The sequence below is a fragment of the Cyprinus carpio genome, unplaced genomic scaffold, assembly GCF_018340385.1.
Source record: "Cyprinus carpio isolate SPL01 unplaced genomic scaffold, ASM1834038v1 S000006507, whole genome shotgun sequence".
NCBI lineage: Eukaryota > Metazoa > Chordata > Actinopteri > Cypriniformes > Cyprinidae > Cyprinus > Cyprinus carpio.
In genome coordinates, this window is record NW_024879175.1 from 103,938 (window position 1) to 126,150 (window position 22,213).

The following is a 22,213-nucleotide window of genomic DNA, read 5'->3' on the forward strand; positions in this document are numbered from 1 at the left end:
GGATCAACAGAGGAGAAACAGATCAACAAAGACATTATCAGTCGATAGATAATGCTGTTGGTCAAATACTCAAGATCATATGCTGCGGTCACCCACTGTGGTTTCTGCTTGGAGCTGTTCATGTCCTTGGACCAGAAACTGTGCGTTTCTATGGCAACACTAGCAATGCCTAAAGTTAACTCTGGCACAGTCAGGTACAGTCCCCACGTGATACAAGTAGAAGCTCTCAGAAAATTCCCAGATTACAGATCTATAATATATGGAGTTCTACAAGGAACATGAATGGCTTCTTTACCTTCAATTGGAATCTTGTAATTATGGCAATTTACAACATGGGATAACTGCACTTGAATACCGAACCTGGCTTTAACTGTTAAAAGAGATGATCTTTGAATACCATCTGGGTGATGTCAAGCTTGTCGTTGACAACTTTTCTGTGAAGAGCAAACATTAAAGTTACAGTCTTCATAAGGGGATCTGACTAAGGGTTTATATTTTAATTGTGCAGTGGGGGTGTCCAGTCAATAAAGTGATCTCCCTCCTCAGAACAGGTCTCTCAGTTAACCCCCATGACATACAGCTGATGATCTGGAGTTCTGGGCTGTGAAGGTGGCATAAGTTTATGTTTTTTTAGTGCATACAGTGATTTTAAATTTATGTACATGCCTGAGTTGAACAATCTGAATTGTTCCCGTTCTTGTATAACTTGCCCACCTGTTTGAACAGAAGAAACAGGGGGTTTCACAGACAGGGCTTAGCTGAAGCCAGGACTAAGGCCTTAGGTTAAAATCATGAGATATTATAAATAACTTTTTATAAAATGCCTTAAGAACTTTACTTGGTCACCCGACCTTGAGTCCCGACAATGGCACGTGACATATTTTTAGATGTTTTCAGTACAAGATATTTTCAACTGAGACAGCTTGAACATGAATTTGAGTCTGGGACTAGCCTTAAGCCTTGTCTGTGAAACAGGGGGGTAATGTTTATATAGCTGTGCTCTCTTTTCACAGTTATGAGGGCCCATACTTTACACACTTACAAAGCATCTCTCTCTTCTCTCTCTTCTTCCATTTCATTTCTTTTCTTCTTCCTTCCAAAACAAAGACAGTCGTTAAGAGGACTCTGAACCCAGATAGAGAAAAGAATAATTCTTCATCTGTTTTTTTCTATTTGAACTGTTCTGAGCACATTCTCAACAGCTGGCGTCGTGACAATGTCTTCTTCTTCTTCTTGTCCTTGCTTTACAGCCGATCGCAGACTTATAGTGCATTCCTGCCACCTAATCTCTCAAGTGACCATTGGGGGCAGCGTGTGGCCTGAATGGTTAGAGATTTGGACTTGTCACCGAAGTTGCAGATTCGAGTCTCGGTGCTGGCAGGAGTTGTCAAGGTGGGAGGGAGTGAATGAACAGCGTCATTCCTCCCCACCCTCAATACCCATGGCTGAAGTGTCCTTGAGCAAGGCACTGAACCCCCAGTTTGCTCCCCAGGCGCAGCTGGATATATAGCTGCCCACGGCTCTCCGGTGTGTGTTCACTTCTGCACTGCTGTGTGTGTGCACTTTTGATTGTTAAATGCAAGAGCAACCATCCAAAGCGCACACACATAGCAATGAACACACACACGGAGCAGTGGGTATCATTTATGCTGTGGCGCCCGGGTAGCAGGTTGGGGTTTGGTGCCTTGCTCGAAGGCACCTCAGTCGGGTATTGCCGGCCCGAGACTCAAACCCACAACCTGAGGGTTAAGAGTCAAACTCTCTAACCACCAGGCCACAACTTCCCTAATGAACAACATATTTATTGTTTTGTAACATTATTTTGTGAAATGTTTTGAGTGAAAACAGTGCTCGAGCTACATTTCTGCCAGTTGTTTTGAATTGGTTTAATAGTTTAAGGTGTTTTTCACACATAGTTTTATTTGAGTAACACCTCAAATGATCTCAGCCCTGCTAAAGGACCTAGAAATGAACTTACTCAGACCACACAGACCCTTTTTTTTTTTGATTGAGTCCATTTACATTGTGAAGAGCAAAAGCACTGATGTCAGTTGCTGCTGGTTCCCTTTCTGAGTCACTTTAACTGAACTGGTTTGGTTCATTTAAAATATACTTAATGTAAAACACCTAAAGTCTTCAAATTTCTTTGGCTACTATGTCACAGTTATGTTTGATGGCAACCTCAAACAGGAAGTGAGGCTTGGGGTGTGTGTTTCTCAAACACTTTGACCTGATTGGTTTGTAGTCAGTGAAGCATCAGTAGTTGTGTAACAATGATCACATAATTGTTTATTATTTGCTTGTAATGTGTGTTTTGCTAGTGTGGTGTATATTATATATATATATATATATATATATATATAATATCTATATATATATATATATATATATATATATTATTTAATATATATATACACACACACACACATAAATACACTCTTCTTGCGTTTATATATGATGAAGTGTAAATGGTCTTTTATTTACTTCACAAAAGGTAATGCAACATGGAGGTGGGCAGGAACACACGTACACAATAAACGAGAACCAACAACACTGAAGGAGAACTGAGGACTTTTAAAGGGGTCATCAGTATGCAAATTTCACTTTTGTTTGTTGTCTGAACATAATGTGTGTTTGGAAGTGTGTGTACACACCCACCCTATAATGATAAAAATCACCCAGTGTGTTTTTTTTAAATCCCTATTTTAAAAATCCCCCTTTCCTCAAATCAGGCTGCTCTGAGAACTTCCTGTCAGAATGAATGTAGTTCTGCACAGGCTCCTCCCCACGATACAGTCTGTGTAGACAGAGTATGTTTTTTAAAAAGCTAAAAAACGCTGTGCAGTGTTTACAAAGCCTTCATTATAATGCACAGTTGTTTGTTTGTTAACTTGACTGACTATGTCCTGATTTTATTGAATCCACGAGATGTTTAGCTGCTGCAAGTTTAATCTTCTGGACCAGTCGAATTCATGAATTAATCACTGGGACATTCCAAAACGCTTAATGTGAAAGTACGTTGCTTAATTGCATTAACACTGTGTTTTAGTTAAAAAGACCAAACGCAGTAAACAAATTTATTAATAAAGCATTCTATTCACACGACAAGCAAATATGAGCAGATATTGGTATTGGAGAATGTACCAATTTAATATATTAATTTAATATAAATAGATAATACTTTATAAAGTTTATCTCAATATTTGACCACAGTGGCTGTGAGACAACTGCACTAAAATAAGAGCATGATGGCGCATGCAATTGCACAACAGATTACAGCTATGTCCTTTCAGAATCATCGTTGGCCGATAGAAATATAAGTTTCTTGATTTCTTCACTTTAAAATAATGAGGAGCAGCAGATTTTCCCCTGAAATAAAGGGGAGGAAAAGTCTATGCCATGCAATGTAGTAAAGAAAATTAAAGTTTCATAAAAATTGAAATGGCACACAGCAGACCACATTAGCCTTTGCGGTGCCATTTATCACTGCATTAATTATATGTAACAATAATTGTCTTGTCATGCTATTTAAATTAAAACAATAATGATACATCCCTTTTCATTTCCTTTCTCATACTCTGATGATATGAAATAATAAAATTTACAAAAATTATTTAATTCTAATAATTCATTCTTCTATCTGAAAGACCTGATCCTCCCACTTGTGGATAATAAAAAAAAAAAAAAAAAAAAAACCCAATTAAAATTATTTACTTCAAATGTACTGGGTTGTTAGTCTGTTAGCCTAAAGAAAAGATCATTTAAAATTTAACAAAACAAACATTTCAGGGACATGGTCAACAAGTTACAGGCTAATGACAAAATTTTTTATTTTTTTTCTTCTGTGCATTATAATGAAGGCTTTACAATAAAGCTGCACAGCGTTTTTAGCTTTTATAAACAACATACTCCATCCTACATCGGCCCTACGCACACACATTTCCTATCATGTATGTCTATTAAAGACAATCAAACCCATCAGAGTAGGTATGGGGCGGGGCTACACGTGCAGCCCCGCCCCAGATGCAGCCCCGCCTCGATCTGCAGGCTGCAGCCGGGTGCTTCTCTAGACCCGCCCTGAGTGAGCTTGTGAGCTGTCCGTCATTGTGTCGACTCCGGTGCAGGGGAAGACAAGAATGTCTCCGATTAAGTGATTGAGGTGTTTTGTTGTTGGATGTAATAATGAACATAGCAGTCATCATTTACTCACGACATCTGAGCCACTGAATAAGCAGAGGATTAACGTTACTTTCATTTTTGAAATTCGCCGTTCCCTGATCTGCCTAAATGCATTTACGTTCACGCGAATCATTCGTGATCCAGCTTCATCTACAGAAGAAGTGAGTATAAGAGTTTTTTATGAATCTTTGCAAATCACCTTTCCTAATATATGCTAGTAAGCAAGTTTCTCGGCTGAAGTTTACAGTCTGCTTGTCACCCCCCCCCTGGAAGAGAGAGGCGGGGTCAGCAGAGCTCATTAGCATTTAAAGCAACATGGACTTGAACAAAGTGCTGAAAACAGAGCTGATTTTGACAGAGTAAAAAGGGTGTTTTTTACACTACCACTGGGAAATTTTAACCAAAGTAAGACCCTAAAGAATCATATCTACTTGTGGAAAATGGACATCCGATGACCCCTTTAAGTAACAGACACAAATGAGGATAATTGAAACAACAGAAGAGATGAATGAACTAATCAGAACACAGGCAAAACTAGGTCACAGGGAAGAAAGCAAAACACAAATGAGACACAGAACAGATGTAAATGATTTATGTTGTTTACACAGTATTATACTGTTGATCTCAACAGTTTCTTGCTGTATAAGCTGTGTACAGTGTGTTACTGTAGTTGTTTTCACAGTATTATATTGTATTCTCAACAGCTGAGTACTGTTTACACGGTTGACAGTATGTTACTGTAGATTTTCAATGAATTCTGGGAAATTTTCAATGAATGTAAATAAAAAATACAGCAGTGCAAACTGACCGCGAAAAACAACACACAGAATTTTGCAGGTAAAACTGCTATTCCTACATAAAAAATAAATAAATAAAAAAATCAGGACTGGGTGCCATGCATTAACACTTAATTTCTGTCAGTGGGGGGTGCAAGAGAATGCATTTGAAAGAGTTTTTCCTGTAACGTCGGAAACATTGTGTCTTCTCTGCGACCTGGAAACATGCTTCATCTGGTGAGTAATAAATGTTAATATTTTCATGCATACAGACATTCTAGCTAATTCTAGCTAATAGGTTTAAAGGGTTAGTTCAGCCAAAAGTGAATTATGTCATTAATGACTCACCCTCATGTCGTTCCAAACCCGTAAGACCTCCGTTCATCTTCGGAACACAGTTTAAGATATTTTAGAATTTATTGAAGCATCGAAAATACATTTTGCTCCAAAAATAACAAAAATTCGACTTTTATTTCATCATTTTTCTTTCTTTCCGGGTCTGTTGTGAACGAGACTTGCTGTGACTGTTGACGTACAACGCTGCTGACGTGTTTTCTGGTGCACCCAATAACAAAGAAAACACGTCAGCAGCGTCATATGTCAGCGGCGTCACTGCAGTGTTGTGAACAATACTTCAACAAATTCTAACGGACCCTCTGATGTCACATGGACTACTTTGATGATGTTTTTATTACCTTTCTGGACATGGACAGTATACCGTACATACATTTTCAATGGAGGGACAGAAAGCTCTCGGACTAAATCTAAAATATCTTAAACTGTGTTCCTAAGATGAAAGAAGGTCTCACGGGACAAGAACGACACGAGGAAGAGTAATTAATGACATTATTTTAATTTTTGGTGAACTAACCCTTTAACACCAGTCAGGAGGGATGTTATTAGGTTCATGAGACTCCATCTTGGAAAAAAAACTACTTGACTCCAACAAATTTCACTTCTTTAGTACACTTTTGTTAAAAAATTATTTCCATTAGCCTTTGGGGAAGTCTTGGCCTAGTGGTTAGAGAGTTTAACTCCTAACCCTAAGGTTGTGGGTTTGAGTCTTGGGCCGGTGTCCTGACATTTTATCCTACCCGTCAGATTATGTACCCGTCAGATTTTCCTACCAGGGTTTACTGCACATGCGCACATCAATATCGCATCCTTTTTCTCACACTAAACAACGATATTTAATGTATCTGCATTACTGTAAGGGTAGGTTTCGGGTTGGGGTAGATGAAGACTTAATAAAAACGCAATCTAATTGGTAGAAAAAAAAATATTTATTGTTGGTTTCCTGTAGCTGTATCCCTTCTAGCTACAACCACAAATATAACACATAATTACTGTATTTGCATTACTCTAAGGCTAGGTTTAGGATTATGGTAGGTGTAGTCGTTAATAAACCATAACTTTACAGTAGCATTTTTCGTTGTCAAATTATACTATCCACTGTTTTAGTGGGAGGTATGAAAATCTGACAGTATAGGACAAATCAACAGAACACCGGCAATACCAGGACTGAGGCGTCCTTGAGCAAGGCACTGAACCCCCAACTGCTCCCCGAGCACCGCAACATAAATGGCTGCCCACTGCTCCGGGTGTGTGTTCACGGCAGTGTGTGGTGTGTTCACTGCTGTGTGTGTGCACTTTGGATGGGTTAAATGCAGAGCACGAATTCTGAGTATGGGTCACCATACTGGCTGCTTATGTCACTTTCACACTTTTTTCGATGGGCTTTTGCATAAATGAATGTTTAGAGCTTATCCCTTATTGTGACATGACTTATTAGAGATGATGCTACATATTGTGATCACAGTTTTTCTTTCTTTTTTTTTTCTTTTTTTTGTATTTACAGGTTTCTTCGAAAATTCGAAATGCAATTCTGAATTCCAGGTGAGCAGAAAGAGCGGGAGGATTGTTGGGAGGAAAACCACAGCCTTAAACCCTCAAGTTGCATCTTTCATTAGGGATTTTGCACAATATGACTGGCAGAATAATTAAGATAAGAGTAATAATAGGGGCATGCAATGAAGCCAATATCTATAGTAATCTCAAAATTATTTGTGTCTGAATCTGTATTTAGAAAAATCTTAAAAATGGTGGGAAAGGCCAGAAATAACCAAACGTTTGTGAAAAATTTTGAAATCTGTTTTAAAATGTAATTCTGTTCCCTTCACAGTTTTCATTTGACAAATATGCTTTGTATAACTCAAATAATTTGTATATATTTTTTTTAATTATAACTGTAACATTTCTTTAAAGTATATGGATATTTTTTTACACAAATGCACCACTTTGCATAAGAAGGCCTTTATTAACCCCCTGGAGCCGTGGATGGAGACACTTTCTTTCAGCTTCATACTCGTTGGTCCCGTTTACTGCCATTATAAAGCTTGGATGCATCAGGATATTTATTAATATATCTCTGACTGTGTTCATCAGAAAAAAGAAAGGCATACACACCTAGGATGGCTTGAGGGTGAGTAAAGCTTGAGGTAATTTTCATATGTAAGTGAACTAATACTTTAAGGGCCACACTAACAATAAATGCATTGAAAATAATGCATTATAAACATGTTTCTCAACATGCAAGCTTTTATGAAGCAAATCAAGGAGTGAATTGCCAGAAACCGGTATCTGTTGTTGGGCATGATTGAAGTTAAAAAGAAAATAGCAGAAATATGTTATTTAGTAAATCTTACTGAAAATAGATGATAAATACATTTACAGTGCAGACTGAAAGTTTGTGAACCCCTTGCAGAATCTGTGAAAAATTAACAAAATAAGAGAGCATACAAATTTTTTTTTTTTATTTAGTACTGTCCTGGGTAAGATATTTTATATAAAGGATGTTTACATTAAGTCCACAAGACAAAAAAAAAATAGCTGAATTTATTAAATATGACCCCGTTCAAAAGTCTGTGAACCATTGACTCTTAATACTGTGTGTGGTTACCTAGATGATCTACAAATGTTTTTGTTTTGTGATTGCAGTTATCCACCAAAATGTACATTGTATGTATGTTTACTTTTGAGTTAAAAATATTAATTAAAAAAAAAAAGTACAACTTCAGTCGCTGCGGGGCCCTATGCACAAGCTTTTGCCCATCATTTAAAGGTGTTGATAATGTGAGGTTTTTGATAATTAGTTGTATGTTTGGCCTCAGTGATTGATTTGTGCTTATCATTTTTTGCAGGATTATCAAAAGTGTGACTTTTTCCACGACACCAGCCCTCCTCACCTGGCCTTCATCCTCACCTTCTTTCTTTGTTCTACTGTGTTATGTAAGTTTGTATATTACCTATTCATTTTCACATGAATTGTTCACTCATTTTAATTATTAATTATAAATTGTTAATTTGTTGTGTTTAAAAACAGATTTGTATTGTTGCATTATGTCACTGTTATTTTAATTCTTAATTATAAATTGTTCTTTAGTCTTTTTTAAAACATATTTTATTGTTGTATTATATATGCTATTATTATTACTAATGCATTGTTCTGTGATTTTTAATGATTAATCATAAATTGTTAGTCTTTTAATTGTTTTGATTTTTATCATGTCATTTTTTACTAATGTATTGTTTAAAAATTTTAAATAAAGTCTTTGTGCTCTTAAAGCTTCAATTGTTCTTTTTCCTATTTCCCATCAGCAGCTGAAAGAGCACTTTTACAGGTTTTCTACAAATTCTAAACGTTATACAGTAGCACTATAAAAGAAATTAAAATAACATTTCATAACTGTATAATACTACACAGTATTATTAAAAATCAAAGGTGTAATACTGTACTTTGGCATGGTAAAAAATACATTAAAATGCTGTATTCAATATTACAGTAAGCTAAACACTACTGTAGTCAGTGTTACGGTAACTTTACTGTTGAATCAATGACAGCAACTACTGGATAATTGTTGTCAGTAAGTTACTGTTAATTTGACAATACAATTTTTACAGTGTATATATAAAGGCAAGGAGAGTATATTTATAAAATATATTTCATGGCCTACACAATGGTAATTTAAAGTACTTTACATAAGATAATAATTAAAATTAAAATAATCGTAAAAATAATCACTACAATAAAAGCAAATAATCTACATTTTAAAATGATTTAAAATGAATTAAAACAGTTAAGAATTTAAAAAACGAGGATACATATATAATACAGTTCAATCATTGGGACGCAGCACAGAGCTCATTCAGTAAATGAACAGCTGGACAGATGTGTTTTGAGTCTGGATGTAAATGTGGCTACTGTTTTAGCTCATCTGATCTCTTCTGGAAGCTGATTCCAGCTGCGTGCAGCATAAAAGCAGATGCCCCTTGTTTGGAGTGAACCCTTGCTATTTCTACTGACTTGATCCTGATGATCTGAGGTCAGTTAGGCTTATATTCAGTGAGCATATCTGCAATGTATTGAGGTCATCGGCCATTGAGTGATTTATAAACTAGTAATAATACTTTAAAATCACCGGTAAATGTCACTGGAAGCATAAAGACCAGAGGACTGGTGTCAGATTTTCTGGTTCTAGTCAGAATCTGGATGAGCTGCAGCTGTCTAATGGTCTTCTTGGGAAGGACGGTCAGGAGTTTAATTACAATAGTCCACCCTGCCTGCTGATAAATCATGAACGAGTTTCTCTAAGTCTTGACTAGAAAACAAAACATTTCTTGCAATGTTTTTGAGATGATATATGCTTGATGCTGTTTTAGTTTTTTGCTTGGACATGACGACTGAAACTAAGATCTGACTCCAGAATCACATCAAGATTCTTGCCTTGATTTTTTGTTGTTTGGAGTTAAGATATGCATTCACCTTGAGAACTTCATCTTTGTTTCCAAATGCAATGACTTCAGGTTTCTCTTTGTTTCACTAACTGGCATATCTAACTGTTAATTTCATCAATGCATTGATGCTTAGACTTATGCTCTCATATAATCACATAATAACCTCTCCCTTCTGACTTGAACCATTTGAGGACCATCCCAGAAACCCTTTCCAGTCTCTCTAGAAGTACATTATGATGGACAGAGCCAAACACACAGAGCCGATCCTATACACAAAGATCACATGTTGTGTAGGGCCCCGAAACACCAGGAGGCCCCTTCCTCTCAAAGATGATTTAATTTCAGTTTTGTTTTTAATTTTGGTCAGTGGTTATGAAGTCATGAATGTTCCTTTAATGTGGTATGCTGATGCTCTATCTACGTAACATCCAAATCAGTCAAATCATGTAATGTGACTGTCGTATACAGTCTCCTGCGTTCTTGCTCGATACTAAAAAATGAGTTCAAAGCACTGAGCTGCAGTTTCTCAAGCGCTTTCTGTGAACGCGATTCAAGACGGACTGAAACACGGACAAATATAGGCTACTCTGAGCTGTGTATGTGTCAAAATGTCTGTCTTGGTGAGTTTTCACTAAACACAGTCAGTTATGTCTTAAATAAACATAAACATTTTGAAAAGTAATTGAAAGCTAGTCAGTATATGAGATCTGTGACAGCTTCCTGCTGTATAAACCTGACGCTGTCTGTCATCTGTTAATCAAACAACTAAAGAAAAGGAGAGAATTAATCACTGCTCTTCACTTAATATTGTTCATAACTTTATAAATTAATTTATATTTAATTTATATGGTGAAGTCTATGCAGTGACATATTTGTACATTTGATTACTTTAATCAATTTCTGTATAATAGGCTATTATAGGCTAAATTGTTTATTTTATTTGTATATTTTTGTCTGTTGTATTTGCCATATTGTTTGTCATTTTATTCCTTTTTTGTATTAGATTACATTTACACTAATTTTTCACAGTATCTATAGACTACATCGATACAAGCCGCATCTCTTTCCTCTCCAACCAGTGCATGAAGTGGAAAAAATAAGTGCTGGTACTGACCCCACCCCAATGTATTTATGGATTAATATTTAATAAATAAGTTCTTTTTAATAAATCACAATGTATGTATAGTGCCACAATCAATCGATCAATAGTTTACATTTACATTTAGTCATTTAGCAGACACTTTTATCCAAAGCAACTTACAAATGAGGACAATGGAAGCAATCAAAATCAGCAAAAGAGCAATGATATATAAGTGCTATAACAAGTCTCAGTTAGCTTAACGCAGTACACGTAGCAAGGGCTTTTAAATAATATAATAAATAAAAAGAAAACCGATAGAATAGAAAAAGAATAGAGCAAGCTAGTGTTAGAGGTCTTTTTTATAATTGTATAATAAATGAAAAGAATATTGAATACAAAAAGATTAGAAAGGTAGTTAGATTTTATTTTTTTTTTTTTTTTTTAATTAGAATTAGAATAGTGAGTGCAAAAGTTAGAGGGTCAAATAAAGATGGAAGAGATGTGTTTTAAGCCGATTCTTGATTGAGTTGGGCAGGTCATTCCACCAGGAGGGAACATTTAATTTAAAAGTCCGTAAAAGTGAAGTGTGCTTCCTTGGCATGGACAATCAAGCGTTGTTCGCTTGCAGAACGCAAGCTTCTAGATGCACATAACTTTGAAGTAATGAATTTAGGTAAAGGGGTGCAGAGTTAGTGGTGGTTTTGTATGAAAACATCAATGCCTTGAATTTTATGCGAGCAGCTATTGGTAGCCAGTGCAATTACTGATTACTAGAGTTTGAACTGAAATTAATGTATTACTGAGATATATATATATATATATATATATATATATATATATATATATATATATATATATATATACAGTACAGACCAAAAAGTTTGGAAATATTACTATTTTTAATGGTTTTTGAAAGAAGTTTCTTCTGCTCATCAAGCCTGCATTTAATTTGATCAAAAATACAGAAAAAAATTTAATATTGTGATATATTATTACAATTTAAAATAATTGTTTTTAAATGCAATATACTTTAAATGATCATTTATTTCTGTGATGCAAAGCTGAATTTTTAGGATCATTATCACATGATCCTTTAGAAATCATTCTAATATGATGATTCATTATCAAAGTTGGAAACAGTTCTGCTGCTTTAATTTTTTTCAGAACATGTGATACTTTTTTTAGGATACTTTGATGAATAAAAATTAAAAAAAAAAAAAAAAAAAAAAAAAAAAAAAGAAGCTATGTTTTTAAAATATAAATATTTTGTAATAACAATATACACTACTGGTCAGGATTTTTTTTTTCTTTCTTTTTTTAATAAAATCAATACTTTTATTCAGCAAGGATGTGTTAAATTGATAAAAAGTGATAGTAAAGAAAATATATTATTAGAATATATATTGTTAGAATTTTTTTTTTTTTTTTTTAATAAATGCAGTTCTTTTTAACCTTTTATTCATCAAATATATTTAGACAGCAGAACTGTTTCCAACACTCATAATAAATCAAATATTAGAATGATTTCTAAATGATCATGTGATAGACTGGATGTTACATGTGACACTGAAGGCTGGAGTAATGATGCTGAAAATTCAGCTTTGCATCACAGGAATAAATTATTTTTTTTTAAAGTATATTCAAATAGAAAACTATTATTTTAAGTTGTAATAATATTTCACAATATTACTGTTTTTTTTTCTGCATTTTTTGATCAAATAAATGCAGGCTTGATGAGCAGAAGAAACTTCTTTCAAAAACATTAAAAATACTAATGTTTCCAACTTTTTGGTCTGTACTGTATATATATATATATATATATATATATATATATATTATATATATTATATATATATATATACATATATATATAAACTGTTGTTTTGACAGTGAATCTGCTCTGAAAGAAAAGGTTAAGGAGTTGAGGAGCAAGGGCTCCAGAAGTCTAGGATCGCTCTGCAAACACAGCACTGAGATTGAGTTTACCAGCACTGATATTTTGTCAGAATCAGTATTTAATTGAATATCATTGATTATCTTCATGAGCACTGTCTCTGAGCTGTGATGCGGTCAGAAACCAGATTGAAAATTGCTCAGGTTTCATTAATAAAGAAAACTCAAAACAAGCAAAAACACTTAAAGAGACAGATATTGACTGTGTGACGTCACATTGGTTGATGAGAATATGCTCATGTGTTGTATGTTGTGGGTGAAAGTGCTTCTCTGGGCAGCAGTGAATCCATCAGTGAATCGACTCTCGTATCGGTTCATGAGTCCTGTGACGTCATTGTGTGTGTTGATGTTAAATGATGGAGAATCTCCACCATCAGTTCTCATGATGAGCTTCAAAACACAGAAAAACACTTTCAGTTCAAACTCTAGACATGTTTCAGTGATCTGCATTGTGTTGAATGAATGGAAATGCTTCATATCTGTGTTTCTTCTGTTTTTAGTGCTGATGTCCTTCATCCACGCTGGACTCACTCAAGGTACTGTGCTGTACTGCAGTGTTTGATTTATTAAACAAATGTGAATTGTGTTGTAGTACTTTATTTGTCTACATGGATCATATGAGGGATCCCACATTTATCTCTTTGCTGATGATTTATGTCTATATTTTGCTGTTATTCACCTTCTCTCAGAATCATTTGTCTGTGCAGTTCCTCATGCTGCTAGAACACTGATTAAAAAAAAAAAATAGGTTAAAATGTTAGTTTGTTGGAAAAATGTAAACTAATTAATGACTGTGTGTAATTAAGGCTAATGTGCAGTTCAGGGTCATTTTAGATCCCAAATGATGGGTGGATAAATAAATAAATAAATAGATAAAGTTCTCTTCTGTCACAGTCTCAAGGTTTCAACACAAGGTTTTTTTTTAAGGGTACTCAAGTCCATGTAACAGTGTGCACTTTAACACAAACAACAACCGACAATGAACTGAGAAAACAAAGGAACTGAAGTTTACACAGATAATGAAGTAAAAGTTGAACAGGTGTGATGATCAAATGAACTGTCAGTGTAACTACGTAAAGAGAGCAGGAAACTAACAAAGACAACAGGAAAAAAGAAAAAAAAAAGGACATTGACAAAAACTTTGACAAAGATTCATTTTGTTTTTCTTATTATAAAAATCATTTTTAATAATGTCTCAACATAAAGCTAAAAGAGTCATCGAGTGACCATTGCAGTCATCTAGTGGCTATAGTTGAAATTTCATGTTATTTTATTTTATGGCAGCAATCTACCACTAAACCAACACAGACTCATTGTCCATGTTATCTCCATGAATGAAAAGATAGAATGTACATAGACAGACAGACAGATAGACAGATAGATAGATAGATAGATAGAATAAAAAATAAACCTATTCAAACGTATATTCTATTTATGCAAAATTAAATACCAAAAAACATACCAAAACTGCACAGCTGTAGTAGACTTCGTGACCCATAGTCAGAATTACAATGTGTGTGTGTGTGTGTGTGTGTGTGTGTATATGCCTCGTGAGCACTTAAAAAAAAAAATCTACCACTAGCGTTTTTTTTTTTTTTTTTTTTTTTTTTTTTTTTTTTTTTCCTTGTTTTGTAGTTAGACTTGTCTTGTTAGAGTAACCAGGACTTGTCACATCTCTTACATTGATGCTCTTTTGTTGCTTCGATTTCTTCTGTTGTTCTCATTTGTAAGTGGCTTTGGACTAAAACTTCTGCTAAATAATTAAATGTAAATGTAGATGCTTTATTGAAACCTCTGACTGAAAACAGTCCCCCCTACCGCCAGAACAGGAACTGTTCAATAATGTTTTAATACATTTACAGTACATTTATGCATTTAGCAGATGTTTAAAAGCGACTTACAGTGCATTCAGGCTATACATTTTTTTACCAGTGTGTTTGTTTCCTGGGAATTGAACCCACAACCTTTTGCGCTGCTAACGCAATGCTCTACCACTGAGCCTATTTTTAATCATCATGACATCACTATCAGCTACATTAAGTCAGATGTTTAATTCAGAGTCTGTTTTCTTCTGTTCACAGATTCACCCAGATCTACACTGACTGTGACTCCAGACAATACAGTATTCACTGGAGAGACAGTCAACCTGACCTGTGTGATTGAGTCTAACCACAGTGACTGGAGATATGAGTGGTTTAAAGACAGCACAAACAATCCAGTGTCACAGACGTCTGATCGTTACACTGTAAACAGAGACACTCTCACTATCAGAGAAGTAACTACATCTGATCAGGATCAGTACTGTTGTAGAGGACGGAGAGATGAAGGAACAATCTCGTCATATTCAAGATCTGTTTCTCTCACTGTGGAGGGTGAGTTGAATATCATTGTACTCCTGAACTCTCTCTAGGTAACACTACAATAAAGGTGCATGAATAATAATGTACTAACACTTGAATTAATACTTACTTCAACATGAACTCATGATTAGTGAAGACATGAGCAAATTATTAATCAATCAAGAGCATCTTAACTATGACTGAAATCATATGGATTCATGAAGAACACAGTCTTAACTTCATGTTAGTACATGTTTGATAGTTAATGCATCAACGTTTCTGATCCTCCGTATCAAATGTAGAAAATACTAAATACACTAATGACTGATCTTAAATGATCATAATCTGTTTTGTGTTATTCTCTTTTCTCTGTTGGACTGTACATGTGTATTTGAGAGTAAGTTTATAATAAATCATGAGCTGGATTTAGTAAGTAGTTAACAGTGAATTAATGATAATATGCCTGAAATAAAGTCATGACAAAATAACACATTAACAAGACATGAGCTGCTATTAGTGTTTGAGTTATTAATGAGTTAATAATGATGAGTGCCTTAAAGTCATGATACAATGATGCACTTACAAACCATGAACTAAAATATCAATCAACACACAATAAAGATGCATTATAAATGTATAATTAATGAATTTAGTTACCCTCACTCTATTACATGAATCTACAAGCTGCTGCAATTCTCATCATAAAATATAAAAGATAAAATAACACTTGTTCACTGTTCGTCTGATGATCTGATGCTGAATCACATTAAACCTGCAGTGAATCAGACGAAAGAGAGACCATCACTCTCCTCTTTAACATCAGTGTCACACAAAGAGCGTAAGAGTGTAATAATGTAGAAACTCACTCAGAGATCCTCGAGGATCATCACAGATCAGTGTGGATTGTAACGGCTGTTGATTCCATGACAGAAGAAATCAATGAGAGCAGAGTCAGGCAGGTCAGTTAGATCAGAAACGTCCAGCAAGTCTTCGATGGTCCTCGAGTGAATGAGTTTCTTGGTGAAGCTGAATTAATGTGACTGCTGGATCTGTGAGGGTCTGTTGTTCTGTTTCAGTAAAACACAGTGTTGGATCCAAGTGCAGTTTAAAGCTTATTTAAACAAGACAACAAAAGTAAATCCAGCAATGAACAAGACAAACAAATACAGGAACTGAAACTAATGCTCACGATTCATCCGTATAAGAGCAGACAATAAAGAAGAGAAACACTGGAGATCATACAGACAAGAAGAAACAGGTGTAGCTAATGAGTAGCCATGGTAACAGAGGAGGGTTACTATGGAAACAAATGAGACAACAAGAGAAACAGGAACTAAACACAGGAAGTGAACACAGAAACAATGGGAACAGAAAATACTTTATAGTGACATAAATACCAATCATTTTGTCACTTGAGGTGTTGTAGGGTAGTTTCTGACGCGTGAGATCCAAACAAAACATCGTCCTCCAAGTACTGCTTTATCAGATTTATTCATCACACTGCTCGTACTGGTCATTTAACTCACAGCTCTGCTGCACAATGCACATAAAATATCATTGGATGCCTTCACATATTCACCTCCAGACACGGTCAAAAAATGTTGTGCTTCCCTCTAATTACACACCTGACTTCTCTTACCGTTTGCCTACCTATATACTCATTTGGGCCCACACTCCACCCAGTGGTCAAAAACTGAATTACAAAAGACATAATGGCTCTTACACCCCGGCCCCTAATTGTACATGGCATGTAGACATTACAATTCAATACAAGATTAATACAATGAGCCATTAAAGCCCAAAGCAACATTGTAAAACACTGCATTAATCAGTCCTCTGTAGGTCAGAAAGTAAATAGTCTTTGCAATCAGTCCATTACACTTCCATGCTGTCATACAACAGACAAAGCTTTGTCACAGGTCTCTCAAGTACACTGGTCTTAGTTTGTACTCGCACAGAACGTACAAGTCCATTTTTATCTGGAAAGACTTCCAAAACTCGTCCCATCAACCAAGATCCACGTGGAGCTGTTGAATCCACAATAACAACGATGTCACCAGGAACAAAGTTTCTCCTTTCCTCATTCCATTTCTGCCGATCCTGAACCAAAGGCAAATATTCATTTGTCCATCTTTTCCAGAATAAGTCACACATATACTGGACCTGTTTCCATCTCCTCTTGCTGTATAATTCAGATTTGTCAAATAGTCCAGGAGGTAATACTGGTTTACCTTTCATCTGAAGAAGGTGGTTTGGAGTAAGTGGTTCCAAATCATTAGGATCATCTGACAGCTTGGTTATTGGGCGATCGTTCAGAATGGCCTCAATTTCGCACAGCACAGTTTGGAATCCTTCATCATCCAAAGTTTGCTGATGTAAGATCGAATTTAAAATTCTTTTGACCATTCTGATCATACGCTCCCACACTCCGCCATAATGTGAACCTCCCGGAGGATTGAAACTCCACTGGACACCCTTCTCAAGCATTACCCTTTGAATCTTGCTTTTATTCCATGAACTAAGCATTTCCTTTAACTCCCTTTCGGCTCCAACAAAATTTGTACCATTGTCCGATCTTATGTGATTTACTTGGCCTCGTCTGCAAATGAATCTTCGTAGAGAGTTGATACACGAATCAGTGTCCAAAGAATAGGCGACTTCCAGATGAACTGCTCGACTTGCCATGCAAGTAAAGATGACTCCATAACGTTTTGCAAGGGAACGTCCTCTTTTAACTTCCACAGGACCAAAATAATCCACCCCGACATTTGTAAATGGAGGCAGATCAGGAAGGAGTCGCTCCTTTGGCAAGTCTGCCATCTTCTGCTCACTCACCTTAACTCCAAAACGTCTACAATGGCCACAACTAAATATGATCTTTCTGGCAGCTGCGTTACCCTTAATGATCCAATATCTTTTCCTCAGCTTGGAAAGCATATGATTTCTTCCACTGTGGCTTAACTGTTGGTGTATATGCCGCAAGATGAGTGTGGCGATATGCTGATCCTTAGCCAGAATGATCGGATGCTTTCTTTCCTCAGGCATACCAGAATTTCTCAATCGTCCTCCAACTCTCAAAAGACCGTCTTGCTAGATAGGATCCAATTTATATAACTTACTGTCTCTTCTTATTTTTGAAACAGGTGAAGACGACAGAGCAGCAATTTCTTTTCTGAACTGTTGCCGTTGACCGAATGCAACAATAGCTGCTTCAGCTTCATTCAGGTCCTCCAAAGTTAGATTCGGTGTGGTCACAGACTTTGTTAGGTCTTGAAGCTCTTTCTCTATCTTCTTAGAAGAAATTAATACTCCAGAAGAATCCAAAGAGACTTGAATTTCCTTCCGCTTTTGACTCCTTTGTTTCAGAATTTTCTTTAACTTAAAGAGCCAAGCAACACCAACCTTCAACTTTGTCCAGTCTGAAAAATGAGTAATCAGCCTATGCGTAGCATTTGTTGCACTTGGTATTTCATTTACAACAGTGCTATTTACATACATGTTTCTCTTTACCTCAAGATCATCTGCTTTAAGAGTACAATCAAATATTTGAACTGGCCATTCTTCAACTGGTTTCCTCAGATAACCTGGTCCATTGACCCAGTCTCTGTTTGTTAACAGCTGGTCGGCTTTCAGACCCCTGGAGCAACAGTCTGCTGGATTTTGAGACGTAGGTATGTATCTCCACTGTAATGGTGTTGTCATTTCTCTTATTGCAGAGATTCTGTTGGCCACAAAGGTAGAAAAACGTTTGTCCTCATTTTTTATGTATTTTAACACAGACGTACTGTCTGTCCAAAACACAGAGTCCCCCAATGGAAACTGTATCTCTGCCTTCAACATCTTGTCCACTCGAGCAGCAAGTACAGCAGCTGTCAATTCAAGACGTGGAATGGTTACTTGTTTTAAAGGTGCTACTCTAGCTTTGCTGAGTAGAAAAGTTACATGGACGCCAAGATTTGTATTCATTCTAAGATATGTTACAGTGCCATATCCAAGGGTACTTGCATCTGCAAAATGATGCAACTGAACGCTAGTAGGCTTGTCCATCCCTGTTGGTTTTAGACATCTATCCACCTTGAAGTCTGCAATCCTCCCAAGCTCTTTCAACCATAGAGACCATTGTCTTTGGAGATTTGAGGGTAGTGATTCATCCCATCCACATCTTGTCCTACAAAGCTCCTGCAGAATAATTTTTGCTGTGAGAGTAAAGGTGCAAGGATGATCTTTGATAGTCATTTTAAACTTGAAAGTATCTGACTCAACACACCACCACAAACCAAGAGCTCTTTCCATTGGTAGTTGATCTTTATCCAGGTCCATCATTTTTATCCCATGGGCTCTATGTTCTTCAGGTACAGTTTGCAGCACAGCACGGCTATTACTAACCCATTTTGTTAACTGGAAACCTCCTGTTAAACAAACAGCTGTGAGATCTTTAATCATCAAGATGGCCTCTTCCTCTGACGCTACACTTTTCAAACAATCGTCCATGTAGAAGTTTGTGTGAATTGTGTCAATTACCTTTTCTGGCAAGTCAGCTTTATTGTCTTTAACAGTTCTGCATAGAGCATAGCAAGCACAGCTTGGAGATGACACGGCTCCAAACAAATGTACATTCATCCTATATTCCACAGGTTCTTGCTTTAAATCACCATCTTGCCACCATAGAAACCGAAGAAAATCAAATCCTCTGCTGCAACTTTGACCTGGTGAAACATTGCCTTTACATCACCCATAAATGCAATTGGGCTCTTGTCGAAACCTCACAAGAACTCCCAACAGTGAATTTGTCAAATTAGGACCCTGTAGAAGTTGATCATTAAGTGATGTACCTTTGAAGGCAGCTCCACAATCAAATACCACTCTTAATGTTCCTTTTCTTGGGGTGATAAACCCCATGGTGAGGAATATACCAAACTTTCCCTTCATCCTGCTTTAACTGATGCAATGGTACCTTTTCAGCATAACCTTGCTTCAGTACTTCATCCATAAATTCTTTATATTCTTGATGGAAAGCTTTATTTCTTTCAAATTTCCTTTTCAGTCCAATTAAGCGCTGTTTAGCCACACAAAGGTTATTGGGCAACATGGGCTTTTCCATCCTGAAAGGAAGATTCAACTTGTAATGTCCATCTTGAAGCTCAATAGATTTGCTTACTTTTTCCATAAATGTATGCTCTTCTCTTGACATTTCCTTTTTTTCCGCAACGTTCTCATTAAAGTCATGATTGTATTGTTTACTGAGCATCTCCTCCAATTTGCTTACGGAAATCCTGTTAACTGTAACATCTGGACATTCGATCTTATTCCTATTATCCTTGCTTCCTTGGAGTGGTCCATTTACAACCCATCCCAATAGGGTTCTAACTGCATATGGTCCTTCTCCATCGCTGTTTATAACCTCCCAGGGCTCCATTACCTTGGAAGCATCTGCTCCAATCAGCAAATCCACATCAGCAAGAATTTGAGGGATCTTAACACCTTTCAGATATGACCATTTATCCAAATCCCTTTGAGTGACAATGTGGTCTCTGGACACAGGCCTTCTCTCTTGGGTGAAGACTTCTGGAAGGCTGTAAAAGATGTCATCAAGAAGGCTAGACACTTCCAGTCCAGTCAAATAGTACTACTAATAGCCTTTGATTGCCCATTGTTTTTCAAAACAATATTAGTAATCTTTCCTTTTAATTTCAAACTGTGCATTAAGCGTTCTGAACAAAATGTGGCAGAACTGCCAGGGTCCAAAAATGCATAAGTTTGAATTATTCTTTGTCCCTTACTGGATTTAACTTGAACTGGTACAATTGATAATGCACAGTCTCCATCACCGCCGGCACCTGTTTGCCCACACATTTTAAGGGCGACATGTGCACTACTTAGAGATGAACGTTTCTGATCCTGAGTGCCCATTCTTTCCTTTTGTTGAATATGCAAAATGCTAGGATGCATTTGGCCACATACTGTACAAGTCAAGCGCTTGTCACAATCCTTGCTCATGTGTCCAACACAAAGACATCCAAAACAAACACCTTTCCCCTTTAGAAAGTTTAATTTTTCACTTTGCAGCTTGTTTTGCATTTGTGTGCACTGATCCAGTAAGTGATCACGTTTGCAGCACAAACATACAATTCGGGACTTTGATCTTAAATCAGTCTCACAACATTGGATTGATTTACTGTTGGTAACAACCGTTGTTGCAAAGCTGTTTCTAATTTTAGTCTTAGATTGAGATTTCTGTTGTACAGGTTGGGTACTCTGGATATCACCAAACAGTGGATCAGATGACATTTTGACTTGACGTTCCATAAATGCCACAATATCTTTAAACCGTGCCCTATGATTTCGCCTTTCCATTAGCTCGCAGGCAACAGTTCTCCACTTCTCCCTTAATTTATAAGGCAGCTTCGTGATGATGGTTTTCAAATTGCTTGGCATCTCCAGCTCCTCCATATAATCAATTTCTTCCATTACATTACAGCATCCACGCAAAAAGAAAGCATAACTCTGCAATGAATTTACATCCTCTGACTTTACTGAAGGCCATTCAAGAACCTTATCTACATACGCAGCAGCTATTTGAAACTCATTACCAAAATGTTCTTTTTTTTTTAACAATGCCTTAGCTTGCAAATACCCTCTTTGTGCATCCATATGGTGACAACTATGTACAAGTTCCCTAGGCCTGACCTCGTGTGTATTGTTCCAGAAAGTATAAGCAATCTCGATTATTTTTTGGTTTTGTCTTCTATTCCATGCTCAATGCTCTGATGAAAGTTCTATATTGCAGAGGATTACCATCAAACACCGGAATATCTCTTTGAGGCAGTGTACTGGATTGCTGTTGTTGTACGAGGAGGGCAGTAATCTCATTTTGTTTTTGCATGATACTGCAAATTTTTGAAGATGATGTTCCATCACTGTTTTGCATTACATTTGATGTTTGCACTGGTGATGCAGCATTAAGATCAGTTTGTGGTGCACTGTGAGTTTGCTGAATCACATTCCTTGAGCTTCCTTGCTGGGTGGTTTTCTTTGGCATATATTCCTCTGCATGAGGGTTGAGAGTAACGTTTTCTTTGCGACTCATCACA

At 36.4% G+C, this 22,213-nt stretch overlaps 1 protein-coding gene across 2 annotated transcripts in view; it reads left to right on the forward strand.

Annotated features, from left to right (window-relative positions):
* The window catches only part of LOC109069944 (B-cell receptor CD22-like), an 89,666-nt gene that overhangs the window by 59,743 nt on the left and 7,710 nt on the right, over window positions 1–22,213 (forward strand). The window contains exon 2 of one of the 2 annotated variants that reach the window (XM_042754393.1): window positions 13,284–13,319. The exons of the other annotated variant lie outside the window; for it this stretch is intronic. Within the exon in view, the coding sequence (XP_042610327.1) occupies window positions 13,284–13,319 (36 nt within the window). The remainder of the gene's footprint in view (window positions 1–13,283; window positions 13,320–22,213) is intronic. 2 annotated transcript variants of the gene reach the window in all.